This window comes from Phyllostomus hastatus, unplaced genomic scaffold (assembly GCF_019186645.2).
Source record: "Phyllostomus hastatus isolate PE091 unplaced genomic scaffold, TTU_PhHast_1.1 phas_scaffold_21, whole genome shotgun sequence".
Taxonomy (NCBI): domain Eukaryota; kingdom Metazoa; phylum Chordata; class Mammalia; order Chiroptera; family Phyllostomidae; genus Phyllostomus; species Phyllostomus hastatus.
The window spans coordinates 7,342,506-7,369,678 of record NW_025334017.1 but is presented as its reverse complement, the minus strand read 5'-3'; the positions used below and the strand labels follow the sequence as shown (position 1 = coordinate 7,369,678).

At 36.7% G+C, this 27,173-nt stretch overlaps 2 protein-coding genes across 4 annotated transcripts in view; both read left to right on the top strand.

Moving 5' to 3' along the window:
• ASPH (aspartate beta-hydroxylase) overlaps nucleotides 1-27,173 on the top strand; it is a 200,603-nt gene that overhangs the window by 37,924 nt on the left and 135,506 nt on the right. For all 3 annotated transcript variants that reach the window (XM_045861467.1, XM_045861466.1, XM_045861468.1), the window contains one exon: nucleotides 25,568-25,660. In XM_045861467.1, the coding sequence (XP_045717423.1) occupies nucleotides 25,568-25,660 (93 nt within the window). The remainder of the gene's footprint in view (nucleotides 1-25,567; nucleotides 25,661-27,173) is intronic.
• Nucleotides 297-15,572, top strand: LOC123833325 (triadin-like). Its single transcript, XM_045861471.1, has 4 exons — nucleotides 297-321; nucleotides 3,080-3,259; nucleotides 11,963-12,004; nucleotides 14,130-15,572. The coding sequence occupies exons 1-4, from the start codon at nucleotides 306-308 to the stop codon at nucleotides 14,483-14,485; spliced, it is 594 nt and encodes a 197-aa protein (XP_045717427.1). The 5' UTR covers nucleotides 297-305; the 3' UTR covers nucleotides 14,486-15,572.

Sequence of the window (27,173 nt, the reverse complement as noted above, 5' to 3'; positions counted from 1 at the left end):
AACTTGACTTTTAGTGTTACATTTAGATTTCAAGAGTTGATTTCCCTTTAAGGTTTTAATCAACCATTTACAGGCTAAGTAATTGTAACTTAGAACATTGTCATTTGCAGGTAGGTAGACACACCTGGTATGGGCGAATCATACTTGTTTTCTTTTTTTTATAAGCAGTATATATTTGGAAGTGTCATTAAATTTGGTGAATCTCAGTTAATTTTGACAGTTTGACTGCTCAGTGCACAAAGACTCAGTAAACAGTTTCACTGTTTGTATGTATAATCCACAGTTGGCGTGTAGCTTCAGTAAAGATGACACACACCATAGGTGAGCTGTTCAGCTTCCTTACATCCTGTGACCTTACTGCTGTGGTGTTTGAATTCTTTGCATGAAATGTAGTCTTGACCAGAATTGAATTTTATGACTAAAGTTCTTTCTTAGTTGATGAAGTTATTATAATTTAGTTGTACCTCTCTTACTGGCAGGTAATTGCAAAGAAAGCTTGGTGAAATTCTTGGGGTACAGAGCCATTGGTGGGCCCTGTGTGTTCAGAGAGAGGTTATGCAAGGGGAGCAAGCTCAGTGAACATATACCCAAAGAGAAGCCCAACTTCTTGAGTGCATTCTCATTGGAGGGACAGCTCAAGGATAAGGGCTTTGGACTTAAGGTAGAGGGCATCCAGAAAGTAGGAAGTTGGAGATTAGGGGAGAGCTTGGCATAGTAGGGGTGGTAATAGTTGAGATTGTTAAACTTTAATAGTTTTGGCATTTCTTTTATAAGTATTTCTGCATTCTTAAATCTGCAAACATTTAAATTGTATCAATTTGAGGAAATGTACACATTCATATTTGCATTTCTTTCACATTTTAAGGTTTGTTTTTTCTTGTGAAATAGAAAGAAATAATGAAATATGTGTGAGTAAATCAAGGTCAGTAGCCATCATTCATTTTATTATTTCCTTGTTTCTGGCCATGACCCTTAAGATATACTTAGAAAATATTCTAAGCCTGTTCTAGTTTACATAGCTTCCTACTTCTGTGGCCAAATTTTCTAAAATAAAGTATCCTTGACTTTGGTTTGGATCATTGGAAACTATATTGTTTGAAAATGTATTCTCTGACAACTTTTTTTTTACCAAATAAAACAATTTGATAGCAAATTGATTCCAGGACTAAATGTTAAGAGTAACATATTCTTAGAGTAATATCACCGAAGGCTTACATGATTAATCTCTCGTCCTGGACCAGTACCTGGTGGGTACCACACAGGTATGACCCGAGAGCACAAAGGACACCTTGGTAAATGTTCATAGACTGGAAGGGATGCATGACTGAGCTGGGGAGAGGAAAGGACTGGGTATTGCCCACTCAAAGGCATTCATACCCTGCTCTTTGGTTTGGGCCTCCTCTTAGAGGCTGAGGAATTGTATACCCAGAACTTTCTCAGTACTGTTGTCTTAAGAATCACAGGAAAGTTGCATTATTGGATAAAATAATTTTGTTTAAATACTTTTGCATATTGGTCATACAGTTTAACCTATCGTAGTAAAGGGTGCTCAAGTTTTATATTTTATATTTTTAACTTGGAAGTGCTTCTATTGGAAAATTGGAAAGAAAAAATGTTTATTGTAAATATACGGCTGTAGTGTTTTCAGGTGGGAGGAAGAATCACTTTCCACAGAGACCTATGTGGGGACACAGATCTCTGTTCAGAGCAACTGTCAGTTGTTGACTTCAGTAAAAAAACCATCCTGGGTTTGTCAGAAATAATTTAAACACTAACTGCAGTGTGTCCTCCTCTTCCCCAAATGAATGAAAAATGGCATGATGTAGCTCTTCTGTGGGTTCAAGTGGGGGAAATTCACTAAAATATTTTATATTTATACTCTTTACCTTACTATTATTATCTCTTACCTGTCAATCCTCATTGCTGGTATTTATGCTCCATGGAGAAATTCTGTGTTGTCAAAGCCTGAAATACTAAACTAGGTGGTTATAATCTCACCTCTAACATTACAGATGTTTACAATTTTTACAGACAGAACTCTACACCCCTTTTTTCTTCTCCTTAAAATTATAGGCCTTGCTCTTTAGAGGCTGGCAGTATTGGTGACTTTGGAGTTGAGAGACCTTTCCTATCCAATGCCAATTCTTCACAGGCAAAAGAAATAATAAACAAACAAAAAGCAGATGATAAAACAACATTACTGTGCTTTCTTTCCATCACAGGGGCCTGTTTTGGGACTAAGACTTCCAAACAACGGGAGTCTGGGGTCTTCACAGTAGAAGCTCATTTCTTGGGCTAATAGGGACAAAACTTTGGAAAGTTCTTATTGCAAATGACTGGCCAAGGCCCTGATCAAATTTCATATTGATAGGCAGAGTGAATTATTATTAATAATTGACTTTTATTATTGGCCAACACTAAAGGACTGTGTCTCAGTAGCTGGAAAATTATAGAGCTACCATATTGTTAAAGTATGAGTTAATTATCTGAGTTAGACACAAGTTGAGTGCATTTATACTCATCTGTGGAGGCTGTGAAGAGTAATCCAGTAATTTCAGAGTTTCTCAAGTTAACTCCAGACCCTAAGGGGAAAAGTTTGAGAAAATGCACCTTTTTTGTTTTTGGCAAATATGCATGGAGCTTTGTAAATATTCATATAATCAACTCTCGATAATATCTGCTGGGTAAATGAGCAGATCTGGTGGTTCAGACTATCTGCCTTTTTACCCGCATGCTGCTATGATTCAGTCATCCTGTTGACAATGGTCAGTCGATATTGGCTGATGGGGTTTTGTGTTTTCCAGCTCTCCATTCTCTGATGAGAGAAACACAAACCTGGGCAGGGGCTGGTAGGAAAGGTGAGGATTGGTTAAGTTGTGCCTTTCCTTCAGTTCATGTGATTGAGAGTTGATTGTTAAGGTGTGCATCTTAATTGATTCCTTTATTTTCCAAAATATCTTTTCTGTAAACCTCTGTGACCGTGATGCACATCCTTTTTGAGATCACTCTTCCTCTGCTGCTTTTTCCACCTAACTGCTCTCCTTGTTTTCTCTTTCTCTCTTCCTTTATTCTTATGTAGGCCTGACCAAAGATGGCAGTAATGAAAATATTGATTCTCTTGAGGAAGTCCTTAATATTTTAGCAGAGGAAAGTTCAGATTGGTTTTATGGTTTCCTCTCATTTCTCTATGATATAATGACTCCCTTTGAAATGCTAGAAGAAGAAGAAGAAGAAAGCGAAACCACAGATGGTGTTGATGGTACGTCACAGAATGAAGGGGTTCAGGGAAAGACTTGTGTCATTTTGGATTTACATAACCAGTAACTTTGATTCAGGGATTGAAGTCATTGGCTTACGAAAACCCGAAGCAGTCTCCTTTTCCTTTCTTTCCTTTGCTCACCCAGGGCTTAACGTGCAGTGGGGCAGCTGTGATCAAACAATACAAAGCAACCATGTGATCTTTTCCCAAAGTACAGCTCCTAGCTAGTCCCTTGCTTGGTGCCCCCACTTCTAGTGAAGAAAGTGGCATTCCTCATTCCCGTAGTTGTCTACGAAGCGCATTGACAATGATGTTCTTGGTGGTATAATTGGTTTCTGTATCGTTCTGTTTTGACTTATGTACTCACTGAACTAAATCTAGAAACTTAATAGAGAATTGTTTTGTGATTAACCTTTGATGCTGCTTGTCTTTCTAACACACTGTTAATTAAGATGATTATAATGGACTTGATTATCAGCATATTTCTAGCATGATTCATAAATGCTTCTCTTTTGCTCTTTAACATGACTGATGTGTAAAACGATTATTCTTAAGATACCTGATTTTTAAAATTGTAATTTGTTTAACTGATTTGTCACATAGGTTAATGCCAACTTCAGTGTAAAATTCTGTATTAATGGTGCTTTTACTCCATGTTTTTGCCTTAGGGTAGTTAAGTTACTGTATTCAGATAGTAGTATGTCTGAATATTTCTGTCTATGGAAGCAAAATTATTTTTAATTTCCTTTTCAAATATGCATCCAGAGAAAGTAATTTGTATATTTTTTAAAAAAGGCATATTATACAAGGAAGAAAATGTGAATATGTATCTTAAATAATGTTGTACATATTAAAACTATTCACCCTAAGTAAGTCTTTTTCCATTTTTTTTGTATTATTAACTAGCTATCAACTTTGGCTTAGGTATAATATGAATTTTAGATTCATAATTTAAATTTATTAAAGTGGTAATGCTTTGTAGTGGAATACTTTTTGCCATTAGAATGCCTTAAAAACACCTTTCAGTGTCTTTATTTAAAGTTAGCTTGCTTGAATAATATTGAAAGCAATTGTATTAGCCATATATAACATGCATTTTGTAAAATTAGAGTTTATCCATTTCCTCCCTCAAAGCTCTTCACAGCTTGAAAGCAAAAAGATCCAAGACCTTTGGTCTCTTCCACTCTTTTAGGGAGCGGTGTTTCGTGCTTTTATTTTTATTCATTTATTTTCTAAAGACAAAGTTTTTTTCTGCCACGTTCTTACATTTATACTTTTGAAACATGTAACCATTACATTGTGTTTGTTTCATGTTTTTATATCTCTGAGATTAAAACTTAACTTTGGTTCTTCCTAGAGCTTAAATTTTTTTAAAAAGTTTGCATTTTAATGATTTTATTTTAAATAAAAGCACTAAAATTATTTAATAATTTCTGCTTTTCAAATGTTCACTTTTTATATTTAATCGAAGTCTTCCAGTAGGTGGATTATTCACCCATTTTTTCAGATTAGTTTGTTTATCAGTAATTATTCCTGTGGGCTGTCCAAGTGATAGCCTGAAAGCAGGTCTCCAGTCAGAATATGGGGAGCGCATTGGCCGCCTCCTCTACTCACGACTCGCACGTGGCAATGAACACTATCCAATTTGCTAGTCTCATTTTTTTCTTTAAAAAGAAGGCATTCTTTTGCAGTTACTTTTGGAAGTGAATACACCAGTTGTATTCTGACAGTGCTCTTCCAAAGCTTAACTGGCTGTTAAAACTCTAGTTTGTCTTTCCTAATTATTCAGGGAATATGTTTTATTCTGTTAATGTTTCTGACAGTTGAAAGCTTTTGGTGTTAGAATGTTAATATTCAGGAACAAATGAGTATCATTTGGATATGATCTTTCTGAAAGTTGATGCAGTTTTTGCCCAAACTTAATGCATCTTCCCTTTGAATTAGTATTATGAAATAGCAAAGTACATTAGGTTTAGATTCAAAAGCATTCTTGCGTTACACTCTTAATGAAATTCACTTAGCCAAATATCTGAGATGTATTCTTTAAATCAGTCTTATTTCTTAATGCTTCATTGCTACTAACCTCTAGAAGATGTTTGATTAAATTATAAGAAGTAAATAATTAAAATTGTGTGTTTAAAAATGTTTGGAATCATTAATTTCTCACCAGGCTCTTTCTGTTGTGATGCTGACACATTTTATGTGCAGAAATTAATTATGCATTATTTTTGTTAGTGAAAAATAAGGGTGTGAGACCATAATTTGCCATTTATTTGGTACCCCCTTTAATCAGCCCTTTGGGAAAGACTCACAGGAAGGTAAAGCCCAGGTAGCTGCTGAACCCCTGACTTCTGTGACTTCCTTCAACTTGTGCCTACGGCTCATTTTGGTGAGAGAAAATAGTTGTTGGCAAACTTGGTGTAGAGTATGTTGAAGCTGAAAAAAATTACCTCACTTAAATTTTATTTATTATATACGTTATAATTCTGAACGTTCTAAGGATTTATTGTATAATGTTCTGTTTCATAATATATTTTTCTAGCTTAAGCTGAGAAATTTACTTTAAAAGGCAAAATTGTATTCTGTACGTTTGAATATTTATACTTACAGAATTTAGAGTTGTACTCTTGTCCCTTTGTTTTTCCATTTCAAACAACTGCAGGCACTTTGAGGAGTATGCTCTGTGTACAGATGTAGGGTGTCTCCTCAGAGTGGCCCTTCTGCGTCTTCCCACGCTTGGCCATTTGTCCAGCTGAAAGACACTGAGTTTTCTGGAGTTTAGTACAAAAACAAGGAGTTGGCACTCTGGGGATTTACTTTCTGCACATTGGCTGTTTTCAGCCCTGATTTTTTCTAGGACATCGGTGGTGGCGTGTAAGTCAGTTGGAAAAGCATCTTCTATGTGCTGATCTTATTTATTCAGTTTCTGAGGCCTCGCTGTCATCTGGCTGCCTGTGAGCTGGGGACCTAGTGGACTCATGCAGAGCTGGGGACCTAGTGGAATGCTGGGGTAGCCAGCCTTTTCATCTTGTGCCCCATCCTTTATTCTGGACACTACTGAAACTGGAAAAGTTGGCATTTGTGCTGCCTGTCACTACCAGAACCAATAAATAGAGACAAAGATTGAATCTTTATGGGCACTTTATTTAAATGGCTGGCGATCTGAGAAGATAGTGGGTTATAAGGACTGCCTTACCTCTCATTTCAAACTGACCTTTTTTGTAAGGAGAAGAAAAGTCTGGGTAAGGGGTTTGGAATTCAGAGAAAAGGTTAATCAGATAAAAGCTGCAGCCCAGCAGATTTCCTAGCATCCTTTCTTTATTTGTGTCCCAAGGTGGAATTGCTTGTGGGTCTTCTGGAGTCAGGGGGGTCATACTTCCAGTTCCTAGAACAATAGCTTTTCATATACATTAATTAATAAGCCTATTAACTATAACTTAAAGCTAAAAAATTTTCAACTCTTGAGTTCCCCTATCACTACCTCCCTGTCTTATAGAGCTATATCCAAACATGTGAAGAAAAACTTTTTTTTTCAACTCTTGAGTTCCCCTATCACTACCTCCCTGTCTTACAGAGCTATATCCAAACATGTGAAGAAAAACTTTTTTTCTGCTTGAATTCTGGTTTGTTGTTCTTCATAATTAGCTGGACTGAACAAAATGTTTCTTTGTCTATCCTGATGTTTATACCTTTGGAGAATGAGCAGAAGCAGATATAGGCATAGACAATTATTGTTAATTTGTGCAGTTGGCAGCTATACCTGCTGGGGGATTGATACTCAATGATCCTTTCTGTATAAGATTCTGATCTATAAAACAAAGTAAGATACTTCTATGATTTGGGCTATGGAATTTTCTTCGATCACAGTATGTATTTGGAGCACTTGAATGAAATTCAGTGACTCAGACTTTATCATCACAAGTTGACTGATGAAACACTACACCGAATTCTCTGCCTTGGTTATTTGTTAAGATAACCACATAATACAGAGGAGTAGGTATTAAAGAGTTAGGAACCAGGTCTTAGATTTCATTGAGTCTCTCTCCAAAGCTCAGCGAAATGTATGATGTAGTCCTGGTGAGTAAGAACCTCAGGAACCACCTATTGTGTAAAGGGACACTGAGGCATTTCTTTACTTTGTTTTTTAAGCCATCTTAAATTAGTGAAACAATTATTGGACATATTTTTTGAAAAGAAATGAATTTTGAACTTCATACAATAAACTGACTTATGCTAACAGAGGTCTTAGGTGATCTTCCCCAAATATTTCATTTGTAATTTGAATCTACATTTTATCTTTAGTCAAACTCTAGCTGTAATCTCTTCCTAAATCTAGTCTTTCAGTTCTGTTATGTTCTAATCCTCCCTCCCCTATTTATCATAGAAGGCTGGAAGGTTTAGAGCTTCCTTTTCCCTTCAAAATATCTGTGATAACATATTTACACTATCTATTTAAAAGTGTAAAGAGGTGTAGTGTGTCCTCACATGCATTTTACCAAAACTAGACATTCCTTTCAAAGCAACAGTCTGCCTAGTTCACAGTCCTTCCACATAGGTGGTTGGCCTATTTTTGCTATCTTTAGTCAATGTTGAAATAAATTAAGATGTTTTACTATGAAAGGAAATAGGATAAGAAACTGAGGCTCTCAGGCATCACCAGGGACTATGGGAGAGACTGAAATGACCTAAGTATAATGTGATACCCAGCCTACCCATTCTGTGGCCAACTCTGAAACTCTGCGGTAGCTACTCGGGCTTTTGTAATGGAACCAATCTTCTAAAACTGTCTGTTGCATGTGGTGGGACCCCAGGTCCAAGCATTGGCTTAATGATCGGGCGTTTTAATTTCATCCAGACCATTTCATTTTGAAACTGTGGGGGGATATGTGGCTCTGAGGCAGTTGTCAAAATAACATTATTACCTTTAGGCAACTTTTTCATGTTCTAAAGAAAGAATATTAGACCTGCTATTTTCAAATTTCTATAAGAGAATTCCCAAATAGTCAACACAGCCATTAACAATAGTCACTTAGAAACCATCAGAATAAACACACAGACAAAAAGGAAATAAGCAACATGGTGGTTGTTTATTTGTTGGCACTCTCTTTGATTGTAACCACATCCTAATGCTTCTTTGATGACTGCCTGCAATCGGAATGTATTCTATCAATAAAATAACTCTCATCTACATGGATTGCAGAGTACCAAATATGCTTCCTTGTCAGTCTCTAATTGATTTAATTTTCTCCATATTACTTGGAAACTATTTTTAAAAAGTTATTACATTATCATGAATTTTATTGTTTGATGGAATTGTTCCCTTTTTTCCATCCTGGAAAAATAGGTGTTCACTTGCCTTTTGACATTGTAAAGAGACTCCACATCAACCATGGTTACAAATGCTAAGAAATTAATTCTGTCTACAATTAGGAATTATATAAAAGCAAAGTCTTACATACATGCCCTATGCTCTTACATACGTACTCTGGGGCCACTTCTCTGCTTCCCTAAACTTGTCATTTTTTCCCCTCTACATGCTGTCATTAATCCTGCCCCACTCACCCCTCCTCCAACAATGGGCTTCACACTGTTGTTGGAAAAAGAACTGTTGTAAGTGTCCCTAAATCGAACTTCTGTGAACTGCTCACTGTCGTGACAGTTACTCTCTTCAGTAAGTATTCCAAACTTTTCAGCTCTTGCATCTTCCTTTCTCTGTAGAGGTCATTTTGCTTCCTGCTTTTCTAAGGTAGTCACCCCTAACTTGGGTTCCATTATGTTTCCTTCTTTACCCTGTATGACATTTCATTACTCTTATTTTTTGAATCATTGTTTCCTCCCTCATTGGTCATTTTTTTCAGATACGGCATCTTCAGGTTTCCAAAGCCAATGTTTTCCCTTGTGTCTGGGCCTCCTTCTTCTGGCCTCATCATTTTTCCCCTTTCTCAATAACTAAGTTTTTTTTTTTTCTGTAGGCAAACCTATGTCTTCCTCTAGCCTTCAGTGCATACAAACACAAATGAAATTCTTTAAAACCCTATTCCTTTTGTGCCCCCTGAGAATCTTAGGAAAATACACATATGATCAGTTTTCTCCTAAGGAGGTAAGAGTGGCCCTCGTGAGCACCCTGGGTTTTGCCCACCTCTGTTTTCTCATCACCGTAATGTGACTGCTACTTCTTGTACTTCTTGTATAAGAGGGCCTACAGTACCTCTTGTACTATAATCTGGAGAACCTAATGGGATGTTTAATGATTAACATACTTCAGTAGTGTCCTCATTCTAAACTTTTGTTCATGCCTTCCTTCCTAACACTGCTCCTCTAGTTTTTAGAACTGCATTTTCTTTCTTCTCTTTTCTCCCATACTTAGGGGCTTGTCTGTTAAGTTCCAGTCCTTCAAGTGCTGTGCTTTCTTTCATGTCTCTACTGTTTCCACCAGAGATTGAATATGATCATTGTGGCTTAAATTGTTAGCTCAGTATTTGTCATGTCAAAAGCACTAAAAAATCATTGACTACGTATACTCTTTAAGTTTAGGAAAAGTAGTTGAAATTGGTACTTTGGAATTTTACATGTCTATACATTGCACATTGTTAATTTGTTCCACTTTAAGGATTCATATCCAAACTGCAAAAGTTTTAAGTACTTATTATTTTTCCTGTTTCACTAATCTGATGCTGATCTGATATTTTAGCTTATTAATAAAATAATAAAAGCTAAAAGTTAACTTTAGCCTTTTCACCAGTATAGCACATTTGACCATAGTGGGGGTAGAGGGTAGGTTATCTGATTTTCAATCCTCTGCTTTTTAACAGAAAAATCCAGGGCTGCATTTCAAGAACCTGTAGGAGTCAGGAGACATTAGCATCACTAACAGTACATTTTAATGATTTATGCTGATTTAGTTTGCACATTGAATAATACCCATATATTTAAAAGTTGGCATTATAAATGGGAGAAATAATTGTCATCACACACTGATTATGATTGTGTATGTATATTAAGTAATTGACAGGTATAGAAAGCCACATGGAAAAGTTAAGTGAAATAAGTGAGTCATGGAAAGCCAAGAACCATATGATTTTGCCCAAATGTGGAACAAAATGAACTAATGAGCAAAATAGAGACAGACTCACAGATAGAGAGCAGAATGACAGCTAAGGGGGAGAAGGTGAGAATGAGGGCTGGAGAGATTGAACAAAAAGGAAAAAGGACTCATGGACATGGACAACAGTGTGGTGATTGAGGGGTAAGAGGAGATATAAGAGGACTAAATGGTAATGGGAAAAGTATAATAAAAAGTAAAAAATGAACTTATTAAAAAATAAAATAAAAATATAGTCGGTGATAAGACATACTAATACTCCCCACCTCCAGAATGATAATGGGGATAGTTCAGCCAAAATAAATTCCATTCTCAAATGGCTGTGTCATTTGATGGAAACTGGAAGTGGGAGCGTGATTGTGGTTTGGAGAAACAGAGGGAGTGACTGCTGCAGCTTCTAGCAGGAATGAGTGAAAAAGGGCTTAGGGGGACTTCTTGTGACCTTTGCTGTAGAGTGACGGACCGTGCACGTTGCTGCCTCACCAGAGATGAACTCTAATCACCATACATACTTCCCACCCTGATGTGCCGAGAACAGCGATTTTCAGCCAGTGCACTGCAAGAATTTACATGGGCTACTCGTTGAAAAAGGTTGAAAATTGCTGGCCTAGGAAATGGATTGTCAACTTGGAATGCCCCTTGGGAAAGTTTGCTGATACATGAGTATAACAAAGCATTTATGTGACCCGGGGGGACATCAGCTGGCTGGGGTGCTAAGTACAACTTGTATGGGGTAAGAGCAAGCTGACAGGCATGTGGTATTGACATTTGTTAGAGGGTTAAAAGTAAACCCACTATCATTACTTTCATTTGCAAAGAGAGGAAATAGCTATTACGAAGTTTTTAGATGAAGGCTAAAAAACATAACAATATATCTACCTAACAGTGTATTTCTTACTTGTGCAATTTTTAAATAAAGTTTGAAAGTATGTGGGAAAAAGCAATGATTAATAAAGACTAAAATTCTGTTAAATATGCTATCCTTTTTGGGGTGATGGTAATGATGATAATGATGATTGGATTGGGAAGTAAAGTCCTCAGGTCCTTTCACTCTTGGTTCTTGTAATTGCACGTGTGAGTCACGAGCGGAAGTCCTCTGACTATCTTCGCACCACTGAGAGGGAAACACCATTTCCTGTGATTGTACACATTTCTAAAGCCAACAATTCTTTCACATCTAAGGTACCTTGTGAAGTTGACTACTAATTTTGCCATGTATAATACACTCCCATGTATAATAGGCACCCACATTTTAGTGCTAATTCCCATGTCTGATTCAAGTTATGCATGGGAAATAGTACTGCCCAAGTATAATGTGCAATCTTATTTTTCCCACAAAAATTTGGGCAAAAAAAGCATGCATTGTATTCGGCAAATGCAGTAGATCATAGGCTGATTATAATGCATTTTTCTGTTACAGTGAAAATATGGTTCTAAAATGATGTAAGTGATATGTGTTGAAGGAGTGCATTTTTTAAAATAATGAATTTAACTTAATTTGTTTAACAGACACATCAATTTTAACTATTATATAGATACTTATTTTTTAATTACCTTCATATTTCATTTATAACCTATTTTCATCTTGTAAATATCAACAGAAGGACCTGGTGGGGTAGCCAAGAGAAAAACTAAGGCCAAAGGTATTTTCTATTTTTGAAATTAGCCTTGAGTGAATCAAGTTTAATGCTTGAAAGTGCATGACATTTTCTAGATATGTTATGTAAATGCAGCTACTAATGCTAAACATGATTGCTTTTTGGTTTTGGGTGCACCTTTGGTCATAAGTAGTTTTAGTTTTATAAAGACCTCATTAAAATTTTTTCTGCCTCAAGCCTATAATATTAATTTTCTTTTCATATTACCAAACTTTGTAAGTCTTCACATTAAGAACATATATAGCAATATCATAATATTGTTATACTACATATAAATTTACATATACACATCCTACCCTCCAACTTAAAATCTTAGTTTGAATTTTTTAAAATACTGTTGGAAAAAAGATGAATTCATCAGTGATTGATTTTATTTCTCTGAAAGCTCTGATGAAGCTTTCTTAGGGCATAGTAAAAGTTAGTTTGAGCAAACATAACAGTTTCCAGTAAAATAAGAACTTAGATGTGTAATCTCTAGCACTGTATTATGTTGGTGTAGAATTTGCCATGTTTAATATTTGAATTGTTTAAAAGTGATTATACCTGTGACCTATTCTGTGTAGGCTAACAACTCATTGTTACAGCCCATTTATACCCTCTGGTTTTTCTTCTTCACATGAAAATATTTATGTCCTTCACAGAGAGGGGCTTGGGGAAGTGCATGGTTTTTTTTTTTAATATATCTGTAATATTCTTTTGTGCTTAACTGCTTGTCGTATTTGTAGTTTGTTTTTATATTTTTGGTGAAACATTAACAAGTGAGACTTTTACTATGTGAGTCGCAGGGTTTTGTGATTTGTAGTTTAATATTTTTAAGAGTAGGAAATTTTAATGTTTTAACTTTGTATCTTACCTGAGTGATATCTAGGAAGAAAACAGAATATTCACCATTTTATTCTTACATAAGTTATTACTAAATAGTGGCCAATAAAGAATAAATTTGCTTTTTGGTCTAGAGAGGCACATCAAACATTAAAGATTTAATACTTTAAAACCCGTGTACAGAACAAGACCTGACAGCACGGCCCAGGCTTCCTGCTCTTTCAGTGTTGTCATCTGCGTTGCTCTGTGAATGGCACTGAAGTAGAACGAGGACTTGGGTGGTTGATTCTTTGTGAATGCTACTTTGCATTTGTACAAGATTTTAATAAGAGTTTTCAGGAAGAATTGAATAACGTTTTATGCTGTGTAGGTTTTACATGATTTTGGTGTGCAAAAACATCTTCCACATTTTGTTAAAGAGATACTTTGCTTCTCGTGATTTCCTAATATGAGAGAGCAAGAAGGTGAAATTCACACCTTTAGCTAGCAGCACTATTAAACATTATATAAAGCAAGTTCAAAGCAGTGTCTTACATGAGATTTGAAATTGCCTGTATATTCCATTGAATTGCTTTCTTCCCTATGAACGTGGACAACATATATATGTTGGCTTGAGTGGTTCTACATAAATTAACAGGAAACATATTTAAAGGAATACTGATTTCATAATGTTGAATGTGAGCAACACAGAATTCTACTTATCATTTTAGATACTATAGATAATGAGTTTAAATTTTTATACTCAATGGATATTGTATTTTCCTTATTTAAAATTAAATGGAATTTAATTTTTCATTATGTTTTCAAGGATTAAAAGCACATATTTTAAGGACATAATTTTTTGTTAGAGGTAAAAATTTTAAAATTATCTTTGTGGAAATACTTGCAAGTTAGGGGAAATTTGTTCTTATGTTGTTGGTGTTCCTTTAATTATGTTGTTACAGTTGTGAAATGTGAGTTGTTAAGTAAAGTACTGACTTTATGCATGCACTCATTTGAATAATATTGCATGTTAACCTTGTTTTAAGACAAATTTATGCCATATTTTAAGCTGGAAAAATATGTTGCCAAGGTTCTAGAATTTCTTTTATAGCCAATACTTAATAGAGGTTAGCATCTATTTTTAACCAACTTGAAGTGGTATAATAAAGTCACTTTTTGAATGATCATTTTATGTGTGGGGAGAGATTTAAAAACAGACAATGCTTTTGCACTAAGCTGTCCTATGAATTAAGAGATTCTTTCAATAAACATTTTTTCCTTTGATTGGATAACTTGAATGTTAAAGAACTCACTAAAGAAGAGCTGAAGAAGGAGAAGGAGAAGCTTGAGTCAAGGAAGGAAAGTAAGAATGAAGAGAGAAAAAAGGGGAAGAAAGAAAAAGAGGATGACCGGAAGGATAAGAAAATTGCCGTTTCCGATATATCCAGGAAAGAGTCCGCAAAGACTAAAAAGGACAGAGAGAAGGAGAAAGTGGGACTAGATAAAGGTTCTAAAGCCAAGGAAAACAAGAAAAAATCAACAAATACAAAGGATATTTCTGGTAAAATGACATTCAGAGACAAAGAGGACAGGAAGGATGGAAGAAGTTCTACCAAACAGGCACATTTAGTAAAGGGAAATAACCAGAAAAGAAAGAACTAAAGCTCTAACGTCATGGTCCCAGGAAATGGTAATGGTCCTCTTTGAGTTTTGCTGCTAAAGGGCATAGGAAATGTAGTATTGCTCTGGTTGGGGAAGATGTGCAAGTTAGCCGTTGAATGTCTTTCTTGGTGCTCAGCAAATAAAGTCTTGATGTTTCAGTACACTGTCTAGTGCTTCTAAATTTAAAAGATGAAGCTTTAAAAATATGTAATAAAAATGTGATGTAATAACATTCTATTTTTATTAAGTTATTGTTCATGTATCCAGATAAATGTATATGTATAATATCCATTGTAATGAACTTAATATATTGAATACTTTTACTGGAGCTGAATAGAAATATTAAGATTTTAAATAGTATTTACATGTAGAATGACATAACTTTCAGGTATGATAAACACTCAGGTAGGTAGGAAGTTACCAACTTTCTTTATTTGCCCTTGGTTTTCTTCCTGCCTTTTCCTTCCTGCTTCCCTCTTTCCCTTCCCCCCCTTTCTCTTCCCAGGTCACCTCCTCAAGCTCAGGTGACATCCCTGCATTCCTCCTTCCCCAGGCTCTGGCCACCCACCCCCTTGTCTCTTAGGGGTTGCCGTTTCCTCGAGCTCTTCCCAGATTAATTCAGCTTTCCCTTCTCCCATCTCTTCCATTGAATCGTTTCCCTTTACCTCCTTCTCCATCTTGCTGAGCTGCTGCACTCCTTAGCCCTCCCCAGCTACCTCTGCCTTTTCCACCAGTCCTGCCCCATCTCCTGCTACCCAATAAACACTGTGTGCCAGGTACACTGTCCTGAGAACTCGGATACAGTCATAAATAAAAGAATTTCATTTAGAAGAACAATTTTATAACACTTTTGTTTATATCTTTACAGACTCAATAGTTATAGAAAGGCTTTAATTATTCAGAATTGTATATGCTTTCATTTCATAGCACCTGTTTTGTCAGTTACTTTGGTGGAATGCCATTATAGTTTTTGTATTTGATTGTGTCGTAATTGTTTACCACATTTAAGGAATTGCAAATTTGACATCTAACTAGAGGTCAGAAATTAGTTAAGAAAACATTTAATAAAAAGAAATTTCAGTTTGAATACATTTCTACGAATGGTTTGTACTCTTCTCTGCATGAGTGTTTAAATCTCTAATTGTGATTACTGGTAAGATTTAGTTACTGAATTAAGGGCACCCTGATTTGTTTTAACAATTGAAAGTGCTGCCACGAAGATTTTATTTTAAAAATTACCTACTTTTTTTGTATGAAAAGCTTAAAAACAGGTATTTTGACCTGATTAAAGAGATCTCATGTCAGAAATGTATAAGCATCAAGTGTGGATGTTTCTAAAAGCACTGCGCACCTATTATTGTATGCTAGCAGCTTTTACTGCTTAAAAGCAAACACAAACACTTAATTGACAAAAATTTCAACTGACATAATAGATTTACACATCGGGGGGAAATCCTAGAGATTATTCAGTTTAATATTTGTACCCAATTCAACCCTATTCTGTTTAAAAATTGAAGGTCAAAGAAATTGAAATGCGGTAACTTGGAGTTTTTATGTTGATTAGACAGGATTTTGTTGTTTTTATAGCTCACAGGAACACGGTAAACCAAAAGGGGGATTGTGTGGTTTACTCGTTTGGCAAATGCAGAGGCACTGGCTTCACGTTAATAGATCCTGAGTATAGGCCTGTAATCAGAGCCGTGTTTCTTCCTGGCTCTCCTCAAATCTTGGCTCTGCTGATTTCTGCTTGACTTGGCTCTATGTGGAGGTGCTGCCTCACAGAGAAGGTGGCCTGCAGCGAGCCCCTGACATACCTTTCTGGTTTAGCAATCGTAGTGCAAAGGGGCAGTTTTCTGGGATGGCTGTGGGAGAAAGTTTTCTGGGAAGTCCCTGGGAGAATTAATCACTGGCCCAGTTGAGCCTGGTGACCATCTGTGACCATTGTCACAACTATATTGTCACAGCCACACACCATTGTCACAGCAACACTGTAGTCTGGGTTGGGTTAGTTTTCCCAGGTTGGCTCCTATGCACAAAGCTTTCAGTGGGAGTTGAGTGTGTCCCACCAAACCACGTGAGATGTTTCTTCCGGGAGAGGGAGTTTCTGGGAGAAGTGGGAGGCCCTGATTGAGACCTGGGCAAAACCCAAAGCAAAGCAGGTATTCAACACACATAAATGTTAAAAAGATTTAAAAGACATGTTCTGAAATTAGACCGTGCTGCTAAGATGGATTTATTTTCAAGTGTAGGTACCAAATTTTAAGTATAATTTCTCTATAGATGATGTTTCTCCTTGAGGAAGGGTCGAGAATTATAATTGTATTTACTGGGGGTATTGTAAGAATTTTTACCTTGGTGTTTGAAGGACAGTGGCCATGGACAACAGTACATAAAGGCTAAATTCTAAGAAAATGAGTGAAAAAAATTTAGAATAATCTATAATCAGCATAAGCAATATAAATATTATCTGTTGCTGTTTAGTAAATGAAACACTTGGAAATATTAGTTCTGTCGAGTTCTCCTTTGAATTGATGAGCTCAGAATTGAACTGGAATGTCTCTACTAAAACACTTAAAAATATTTCAAGAGCTCTTGTGAACTTTTTTCTCTTCCCTTTTCTTCAGTAAATAAAGGTTTTCACTGAATTTCATTGAAGTTGAGGCCACACTTTAGCTGCACTGTCTTTAGATAACTGACTGTCCAACTAAAACACCATGAGATAAGCTTTGGGTCATGACCAATGGGTTGAAATTACACTTGTGTTCTCAGTTTTGCTCACTCTTTAATTTGGTGCATAGTTATTTCTGTATTCTGCTGCTTCATGTTGTTACCTCAGGATAATTAAAATTAGAAAAGTCACCCTTTTAAAATAAGTCAGCCATAAACTGGGAAAAAATGTTGTATTATGAAGTAATTGGGAGTCACAAGTCCTGAAAAGTGAAAATTAAACATACTAAGAATGTAAGTTTATTTTGTTATATCACTAACATTTTTTATTTAAGTTATACTATGTGATATTAAGAATGCTAAAAAGTGACATTACTGGTGTCATTTTTCTAATCATACAAAATTTCTATCATACAAAATATCATACATTTTGTATGATATTCTTTCACATGTGAGCAGCACAGTCACTGTAAAGATGATCAATTTACAAAATAGCTGACAGCCTGTCAGTTTTTCCAAGAATCTTTTTTATTATTTAATATGCAAATTACCATTTTGAAGCACTTGAGCATCATTAGTTTTTTCATTTGCTGTGATGTGCAACCTCTGTGTTTCATGGGCTAGCAATGGCTTTTTGTGTGAATTTTACTAAATTCTAACAGGACTTGTCATCATCTTCTTGAAATATTTTTTTACAGGATTTTCAGTTTTACTTTATGGGTGATTTGCATTGTGTGGACAGTTCTTTAGACATTTCACAATGAGGAAGAAACTGTTAAAGGAGTGATATAAAGGAGTTTGCATGAGTGCTCAAGTTAACCCAGGGAATTAATTCTGTGATTGGTTCATAGAGAAATATGTTATAGTGTTATGGCCACTCTGTCACTTTAGAGGTTCTCGTGATTACTTGGATAATAGGACTCCTTACTACAAGTACCATTTTTAGTTTTAAAGGTTTTAACTGTAATGTCATATACCATGAAATGGGTTTGGTGACTTAGACCAGGGGTCCTTAATCTTTAGTGACAGACAGGTACATTCGGGGCCTGTTAGGAATCATGCTGAACAGCAGGGGGTAAGCTTGAATATAATGCATGTAATCGTCTTAAATCATCCCAAAACCATCCCACCTCCACACCTCACCCCGTTCCATGGAAAAAATTGTCTTCCATAAAACTGATCCCTCATGTCAAAAAGGTTGGGGACCGCTACCTTAGACTCTGTGTCCATTGGCTTTGGTTCTTCTCTCCTGTGTCCTCCAGTATTCCCTTTCCTATTAATGTCCATTGGCAACAATTGTCCAAATCGATTACTTGGACTATTTCACTATAAAATGCATTCTTGGTAGTTCCAGTTTTCCTCTTTTGTGAACTGAAGATGATACCTTTCCCTCATGGTGGTTTCCCATTGTTGGAACTAGCTAGTATCACATGCATAGCAGCTGACACATTGTCAGCATTCACATTTTCCTTTCCTTTGGTGGGATAATAGTAATAATTCTGCTAAGGTGTTTCAGTCAGTCCTTAAAAATTTGGAAGGACTGGGCTGTGATTTCTGCTCCTACTTTTGTCAGTGGGTTGTGAGACAAATAAATCCTTTATCCTTTGTAAGTAATATATCTTTGTGAAATGGGTAGACTGGGTTGTTCTGCGGGGTAATTGAGAGGGCACATAACAGTGTTACAAATGCTGCATATGTGTGAAGCTGTACGAATGCTTTTGGATTTAAAGGATACAGCTGCAATGGGAAAACATAGGATATGAAATGTAAAGGCTAGAAAAGTTATGAAATAACTACTCTTAAGTCAAGAAATGTAATAACCAGCCTAATTATGAAAAACTTATTTATAAATTTGCTTTGTACTTGGACTATGTTTTTCTACAGAAGCAATTTTATGGTCTTTAGAGGTTTTCTACTCCAATCCACAAAAACTTTATAAATTCCTAATATCCAGTTCTGCAAATCTCAGTGTTTCTATAGAGAAAGACATTCATTATTCCTTCTCAAGGTGTTAGGAACATACGTAGTTGTACTTGTAGGTTTGTTATTCATATTTCTTTTGACTACATGTGAATCCATTCAAATGAGCTTGTGTGGACAAAAAAAAATAGAAACAAACAAAAACTATTGATTGGCTTTCATAATTGTGAAGACCAAGGAGTAGCTGTGGGTTTGGTTTTGTTTTGTTTTGTTTTCCTTTAGTTGTGCTGGATCTAGGTGCTCAAACATCTCTGGGCCCTCAGAATGGTGGCTTCTTTCTCAGGCAGCCTGTCCCAGATTGAGTCACACGTGCTCATAGTCAACTCTCAGCCTCACAGAGCGGGTGATGGTGTAACAAAGCTGTGATTGGCAAGACCATAATCATGTGAGTGTCCACTCTTAAAACTGTGGGGTGAAGGAAAACCAGTTCCATCACAGAAAATTAGTGTGTTCTTACCTAGAAGAAGGGGAAGAGGTGAGGTCCAGGCAATGCAATGGATATTTGGGCCCTGTATTTCATCTGCACTAATTGCAGGTGGTTTATGGAGTTTTTCTCCTCACCCCATGTCTATTTCTGCCACTGGGCAAATACAAGGAGTTGAATGGATGGGCCTTAATGGGTGTTTCAGAGTGAGAGCCATCCCAGCCCTTGGCCAGGAGTAGTTTTAGACAATTGAAAGAGCATAAGGGAATATTGTCATGTGGTAAATACTACCATTTAATTATCAAGTAAATCAGGTTTACCTTGTTGTTAAGCTCTTTCCATTTTCTCCTGGTTTTATTTAAAGAGAGAGTTTTTGTTCTTAGGAAACTAAAAGGGTGAGTATTATATAGCAGACTCATCTTTTGGGGGGAAATCTGAAAAAACCCTCAGTAACACTCTTCAGTCTCATGCCCTGCCTCCTCCATTTGCCCAAGGATAAACTTCATGAACTAGATGTTTATTACCAGTTTGCTTATCATTTTTACATAGAAATAAATTTCTGCAAAAGCTTCAATTTTGTAAGCCCTGCAGTGCAGAAAGCCATCTGTTTTTCTTTGTTCTAATTTTATACCTCATTTAATTTCACTTTACAAATGTATTATATATACATTATAGGGGTCTGTCTGTGATTTATTTATTTCTTGCCTCAAACCTTGCTTCTCTTGTATTGCAAAAGATTAGAGGAAGTCATATATTTAAAGTGTCCATTTTATTTTTGATAATTATATAAAATGCTCTCATGCTGGGTCATCTCTATTTTCCATTCATTGATTCATTCAAAATTCTGAGCATCTGCAGCTGACCAGGGGCTGTGCCAGCCACTGGGGATAGAGGCGGTCAAAGTGGCACTCGTCCCTGCAGGGCAGTGCTGTGAAATAAGCAGGGGGTTGAGGAAGAAAATAATGAAACAAGCTGTTGCTGGTACAGCCGGCCATTCCCCTCCGCCTAGACCGTGCTGCTGACACTGTGTGGCGGGTCACCTGCCCCTGCCTTGCATCATCCAGCCGAGCCATTCCGATTGCACTCGAGCTTCCCCCATCCTGTCTGAGGTGGTTGGACCACGTGCCTGCCAGTTATCATGCCCACCACTTTGCTTCATTCCTGGACTTAGCTTTGCTACCGGACTGTGATCTATGTTCAGTCTCTATCGCAGTAACTGACAATAATAGGCATTGACTGTATGTTTGTTGAATGATGAATATATAAAATTATATGATGAAGATGAAAAAGTGTGATTTATTTCCAAAAAAAGAAAAAACCAGAATTTTCTTCAGTAGTTGTTTTAACCACCTTGGAAGTCATGGATAGCTGTGCTGATGTTGCTGTGTGTATGTGCATAGAGAGGGGGTTAGTTTGTCTCTGTAGAAGAAATAAAGGAAAACTTAAATTGGTGAAAAAAATTATGCATTTGCTGGTTTAAATTATTTAATTCTTAAAACCCTTCTAAGGAGATGGGACTATTCTATCTGCTCTCCATGTCTATGGGAACCAAAGCCGTAGCACTGGTAGTGGGCTTGAGGTGGGGACTCAAGCGGAATTTGAAGGCAGCCCTCTTGGTCCGTGTGCCCGAGCTTCTTACACATCATCTTGTGTTGTAAGATGTTATGCTGAGTCCACCCCATTCCAGTCTTTGGGGAATCCTTTCATTGGTCTTAAAAGCAGCTTCTAAAAGGAGCCTTTTCGAAGTGTTTGATTTGTTTGAGATTTATATCATCCTCCCTCTGAAATCTGTACATCCTGAGTTGTGTGAAGATGCTTTGAATCTGGGATTCTTACTGTGTATCATGGGGTAGCTTAGTGCCAGGCTGCTGTCAGGATACCTGCTGACTTATGTATTTGCTTATTATACAAGCCAGGAGTAACGGCAGGATATTTTTCCAGTTTCATGGACAGAGTAGGGTTATTCTTGGGGTATATTGCTTTAAACTGTTAGACTCCTTGCATTTAAAGCAGTTGCAGAACTGAGCATCTCCCCTTGATAAATCAGCAGCTGGAGTAACTTGGGTAGGTAAGGTCAACATTTTTACCAGTCTGCATACCACTGATGAGTAAACCAAAGATTGACCAAGTTTTAAAAATGTCTTAGCCTTTTCTGGGCTTAAGTGTATGAAATCATATAAAACATATTGCTGTTTATAGTTCCCAGATTTTGTACAGAAAGACTGCCTTTTCTTATCAGCCCAGTGCCTCTCCCTAAGGGCCTAGCACTCCCTGTCTCACTGTTCCCCATACCATCTTCCCGTCCCATGTATTTTTCACTATCTAGTGTTTCATCGTATTGTGTCCTCTCTGTGGGAGGTAAGGGTTTTGTGTGTGTGTTTTCTGTAGAATAGTGCCTTGCCTTACTTAGCAGGTGCTAAATATTTATTGAGTAAATTAATGCAATATGCAAAAGACAGTATTTTAAACTATGCCATATATATGGGGAAAGGTGCATTTATCCTTTTTCTTGCAGTCAGTGGAGTTGGGTAGTGGTGAATGAGCCAGTATTGGGCCCGGGTAATTGTGTCATTCAAGTTTGTTATGAATGATGGATTTAAAGTGCTCATAATATTTACTTTTTGTAGCTTCTTCCATTTTTTAATTAAAGTTGGAGTATAAATTAGATTTTCTTAAATACAAACATTGTAAAATTTTTCTTAGTTTATCTGTTATGCTGAAAAAATAAAACTGAGATATGTTTAAGGGAATTAATTTATTTTCTATATCATATAGTGGCCCTGACCAGTGTGGCTATTTGGTTGGGGGTCATGCCGCAAAATGAAAGGTTGCTGGTTCAATACCTGGTCTGGGCACGTGCTTGGGTTGCAGGTTTGGTCCCTGGTTGGAGCGTGTGCGAGAGGCAACCAATTGATGTTCCTCTTGCACATCAGTGTTTCTTTCCCTCTCTTTTCCCTTCTGTCCCATGTCTCTAAAAAAATAAATAAAATCTTTAAAATCATGTAGGGCTGTGGTTGACTCACAACATTTGTTCAACTCTAGATAATTACTGTCCGGCAATTGTGGCCATCCTGTTCCTTGCACCAGTTTAGGAATAGAAGCAGGTTCTGGTTTTGACTATTAAAATTGAAAGGGAAGGCTGCTGGAGGCTTCTCAGAGAGATTTCCTCAAGCCTAAGAAAGAAGGAGAACAAGCGGAAAGCAAGATGTCCTTTGCTTCTGGACATTGTCTTGTCTAAAATGATGCAGCCAGCGCTGAGCAAGCCAGTCTGCCTCGCACTTCTCAGCTTGGGTAATAAAGTTCCTTCCTGCTCACGCCTGTGTGAGCTGGTATTCTACAGCAGTGCAGTCACAGCAACATCAGAACTGATACATTCCTTTCATAATGTGATTTTGAGAGTTTCACTACTCCACCCTTGCCATGTGTGCCTCATAATAAACCTAATAGGAAAAAGCTTGGCTTCGATTGTGAATTGACTTTATATGTATTTAGTTTTCTTGTTTAACTTTTGCTTACTTTTTGCCTAAAATTTTATGTGAGACTTCATGGTTTACCCCTGTTCTCTGAAGAGCACTTATTCGTGGACCGACATGAATTTGGGTAGCAAAAAATAAATACTGGTAAATAAATCAATCGAAACACTAAGATGAATTCTTCCATTTGGGTTGTCGAAGCAGTAAGAATTAGTCTAGAATGTGTGTGTGTTAAATTTTAGGAAGTGGATTATGTAGGTTCAGGGAAAGAGATGTGTTAATATGATGCTCAGCTTTTTTGGTGTTTACAGTATTATTTGTTTTTTGTGCTGAGTTCACCTCTGCAAAATAACGATCAGTTATCAGTAAATTTACAGTTCATCTGCCACACTGGACAGAAAAGAAAACTGCTCTGTATTTTCTCTTGTTATATGCTTTCTTCCTCCTGTCATTTTTCACATTTTACAATCTCAATTTTAGAGGCAAATAACTCCCAGTTGATTTGGAGAAAGCCTACTTGAGGGACATTTTATATCTGAATATTGATGTACTAGTAGTTTTCGAACATTTTCACCAAAAACATGTTTTTTCCAATGAAACTTTTCTCAAAACTGTTGAGGGGGATTTATGGCTATTCATATATTTGGTGGGAAGATTTTATTGCTTATTGAACTTTTGGAGCACAGTTTGGAAACCTACCACATATGAGATTAGTGAGGAATCACCCTGTAATGTTTTATTCAAACACAGATACTTTTGAGGGTAAAATAGTTGTACCAGGACAATCAGCTGGGGCTGTCCCCAGCAAACTAGGGTCGTGCTGTACTGGTGGGTGCTGAGCACAGGTATGAATCTATTTGGCAAGCAGTAGTAGGGAAATCTCTATGATTCCCTGTTCCCACATTTACAGCCACTGTAGTGTAGCTAAAGAACCTCGTACTTCAGGGAATTTCTGTAGCCCTTTGTAAGTCACACCACTGTCAGTCTTCAGCCCTTCAGAAGGTGTTCACTGAGCACCTGCTATGTGCCAAGTGTTTTCTGAGGTGCTGAGAGCAATGGTAAGTTACATGATTCTGAAGATTCTTAAGGTTTCTGCTATTAGCAGTGAATAGTTCCATACTTGTAACATTTGGGAGATGTAAGAATGATAAAGTGAAATACTACACAGGAGCTTTTAACCTGCATTTGGCATTTAAAATATGATGTATTTTAATAGGCCCTCATCTTCACCCACCTCTTCCCCATCCCCTGAAAATGAACTGTGGTTAAGGTCTGTGGATATTTGTGCATATTCCCTTTGGAGCTTGTTTTATAGTGAGAAGTCACTTTCATTTTAGGGATAAAATACAGCTGTATTTTGTTTGTTTTACTGGTGTTCCGCTTTTTTATGTGAGTTGTGTTGAAAACAACCAGAGGAAATAAAGTGATGAGGTGTGGTCCTGTGTGTCTCTCTCTCAGTCTCTAGGATTTGGGAAGTGAGACTGTGTTTTGTGAATGAGGGAATAATGAAGGTGTAAAAAGAAAAGGGAATGATAAGGAAAAATACAAAGAATCAAAAAAGAAGAGTAAAAGACATTGAAATGAGAATTTCCTATGCTACAATAGTATATGTACATTAAGAGTTTATAAAGGTGCTTGAGATTAGAAAATGCCTCCTGGTCCTGTCTTGGCTTTTCTGCTCCAGACTGTAGACATGCACAACATCCTCCCTTCAGTGGCAGCTGTTGGTGGTCACTCCCAACAGGCACCCCCAAGGAACCTGGGGTTCTGTGCGTGGGAGCCGCAGACTCCTGAACCAGATGGTTTAGCCTTCTAAGTAGTTGCAGTTAATGGAGGATATGTTTTATTGTTCCACCTATAAAGTACCAAAGAACTGATTCAGTTGAACATATTTTAGACCGGTGTTGACTTTAAAATTAACTTTCATGTTAAATTACCCTAAAGTTTTATTTTCCTGAAGACATAAAAAACTTTTTTTATCTGTATCTTTTAGCTTTTATGGAATAATGTGACTGCTTGTGTTACCGTTAGAAGATTATAAGTAGTTGTGTATGATTTGTTCTCAATGTTAACTATAATTTTCATGAATAAATAATATATAAATTAAAATTAGTGTGCTCATAAAAAACAGTAGAAATTCAAGTATATTTTAGTTGTCTTTGCTGAATTCAGTACTCAAGACCTAGAAATTCAAGACTTTAACCATTGATGAACACAGCTTGAACTCATACTGAGGTGCTTTAGGCAATTTCAGACATAACTTTGTATTTTAGAGATTTGTGAACATTTAAACAATGATATTTTTTACCTGAAAGGTTAACTTAGGTAAAGAGAGGTTAAAGGCCCAGGTGAAGCTAAAGAACCAACTATTTTCCTACTTCAGTTTTTAAACTTAACAGTGTTTTCATGTAGTATAAACTCTTATAAACTTTGAATTACTTGCACAATTGATAAAGTGTTTAAAAATATTATTTGTCCTGGTCTAACTTGTCAAAAAAGAGAAAAATATGTAAGTTAACTTTGTGAATAAAAATGCAGGCCTTAAAGAAAGATCTCCTTCAAGGCCAACAGTGGGACCAGAAGAGGCTGAGGCACACGCTTGGCTGAAGGCACAAGCTCCTGAGGGGTCAGGTAAGCTTTCCTGTGGTTGTGACTAGGTGCATCAGCCTGGCACGTGTTCCAGCTTCCAGTTTCCAGGATCATGTTCTACCCATAATTTGTTGGCAGTATTTACAGAATTGTGAAATCCTTTTTCTTCTCTTCTGCAATTTTATGATAAATTTTATGATAATTCTTTTCTAGTAAAAATTTACTCAGGATGATTTTAATTTCTGAGATCAAGAGTCAAAACCACAGCCCTGCCCAGGGTGGCTCAGTTGGTTGGAGCATTGTCCTCTAAACTGAAAGGTCACAAGGTCAATTCCTGGTCAGAGCACATGCCTAGGTTGTAGGTTTGGTCCCTGGTCGGAGTGGTGGAGAGGGAGCCTATCAATGTTTCTGTCTTTCAACATGGATGTTTCTCTTCCTCTTCTTTTCCCTCCCTTCCTCTCTCCAACACCAGTAAGCATGTCCTTGAGTGATAATCAAAAAAAAAAAAGGCATGCATAGATGGTTGCTCAGTGCCTAAGATCACACGGTTAGGAACATTGTGAACTGTGTTTCTTGATTCCAGTCCCAGGACTGCTATACCTTATCACCTGGCGAGTGAAGTTAGATTGTACACTAGCTGTCATCATTTCTCACGTTATTCAGTAGAGTAGGTCTACTGAGTTCCCAGTCTAATGAGTCTCCTTTCTGCATCAAAAGGCTTCTCTGACCTCCAGGTATCTGTGAAGCCTGTTTTACATATTTATTAATTGGTTCCCAGATCAATTCAAGTATCTTTTTAGTCACCCAAGGGCCTGTGACCCATGGAATGACAACTCCTGAAATCTCTTAACAAGTTGATAAATGAATTTGAATCCATTACTATTATTTCCTATTTGTGCTGAGATATCTATTACAAAGTACTATTTAATTTCTACACATTTTCACTTTTACTTAGATGTCAAATACCAGTATTTGGTTTTATTTTGCCATCTAGTGGAAATACTATGTATGACATCACATATTTAACAGCAACTTCAAGTCTGGATCCAATGGGTACTTTGGCTGATTTTATCATTTTGATGAGTAATACTTGATTTTCCTTCCTTTTAAGATCAGTATGTTGATTTGATTTTTAAATTTGTTCAAGTCATAATCCTGGGAGATATCTACCCTCTCCCTCCCATTCCTGTAGAAGTGCTATAAGCATGCCATGGCAAGAGTGATTTTTTTAAGACATAATTTAAATGTGTTCGGATTTAACATCTTAGATTTTACTTCATGCTAAATAAGTTTATAATTAATTTTTTCAAAGTTAGTAGCTACTCTGTAATGTGCCATTCACTTTCACTTTTTAAATTTTTTTTGTTAATATTAGTCTGTGCATATTACTGATAACTTTTACTCCTAAATCTGAGTTTATTATCACCTCATATCCTTTTGAACTTCTTGGCAATATTTGGCTTAGTTTAAATGTTGCCTTTTTAACTTTTCTCTAACCTGACTTAGCTTTTCCCTCATCTCTAGCTACCACTTGTTCCATAAACATAGGTACACA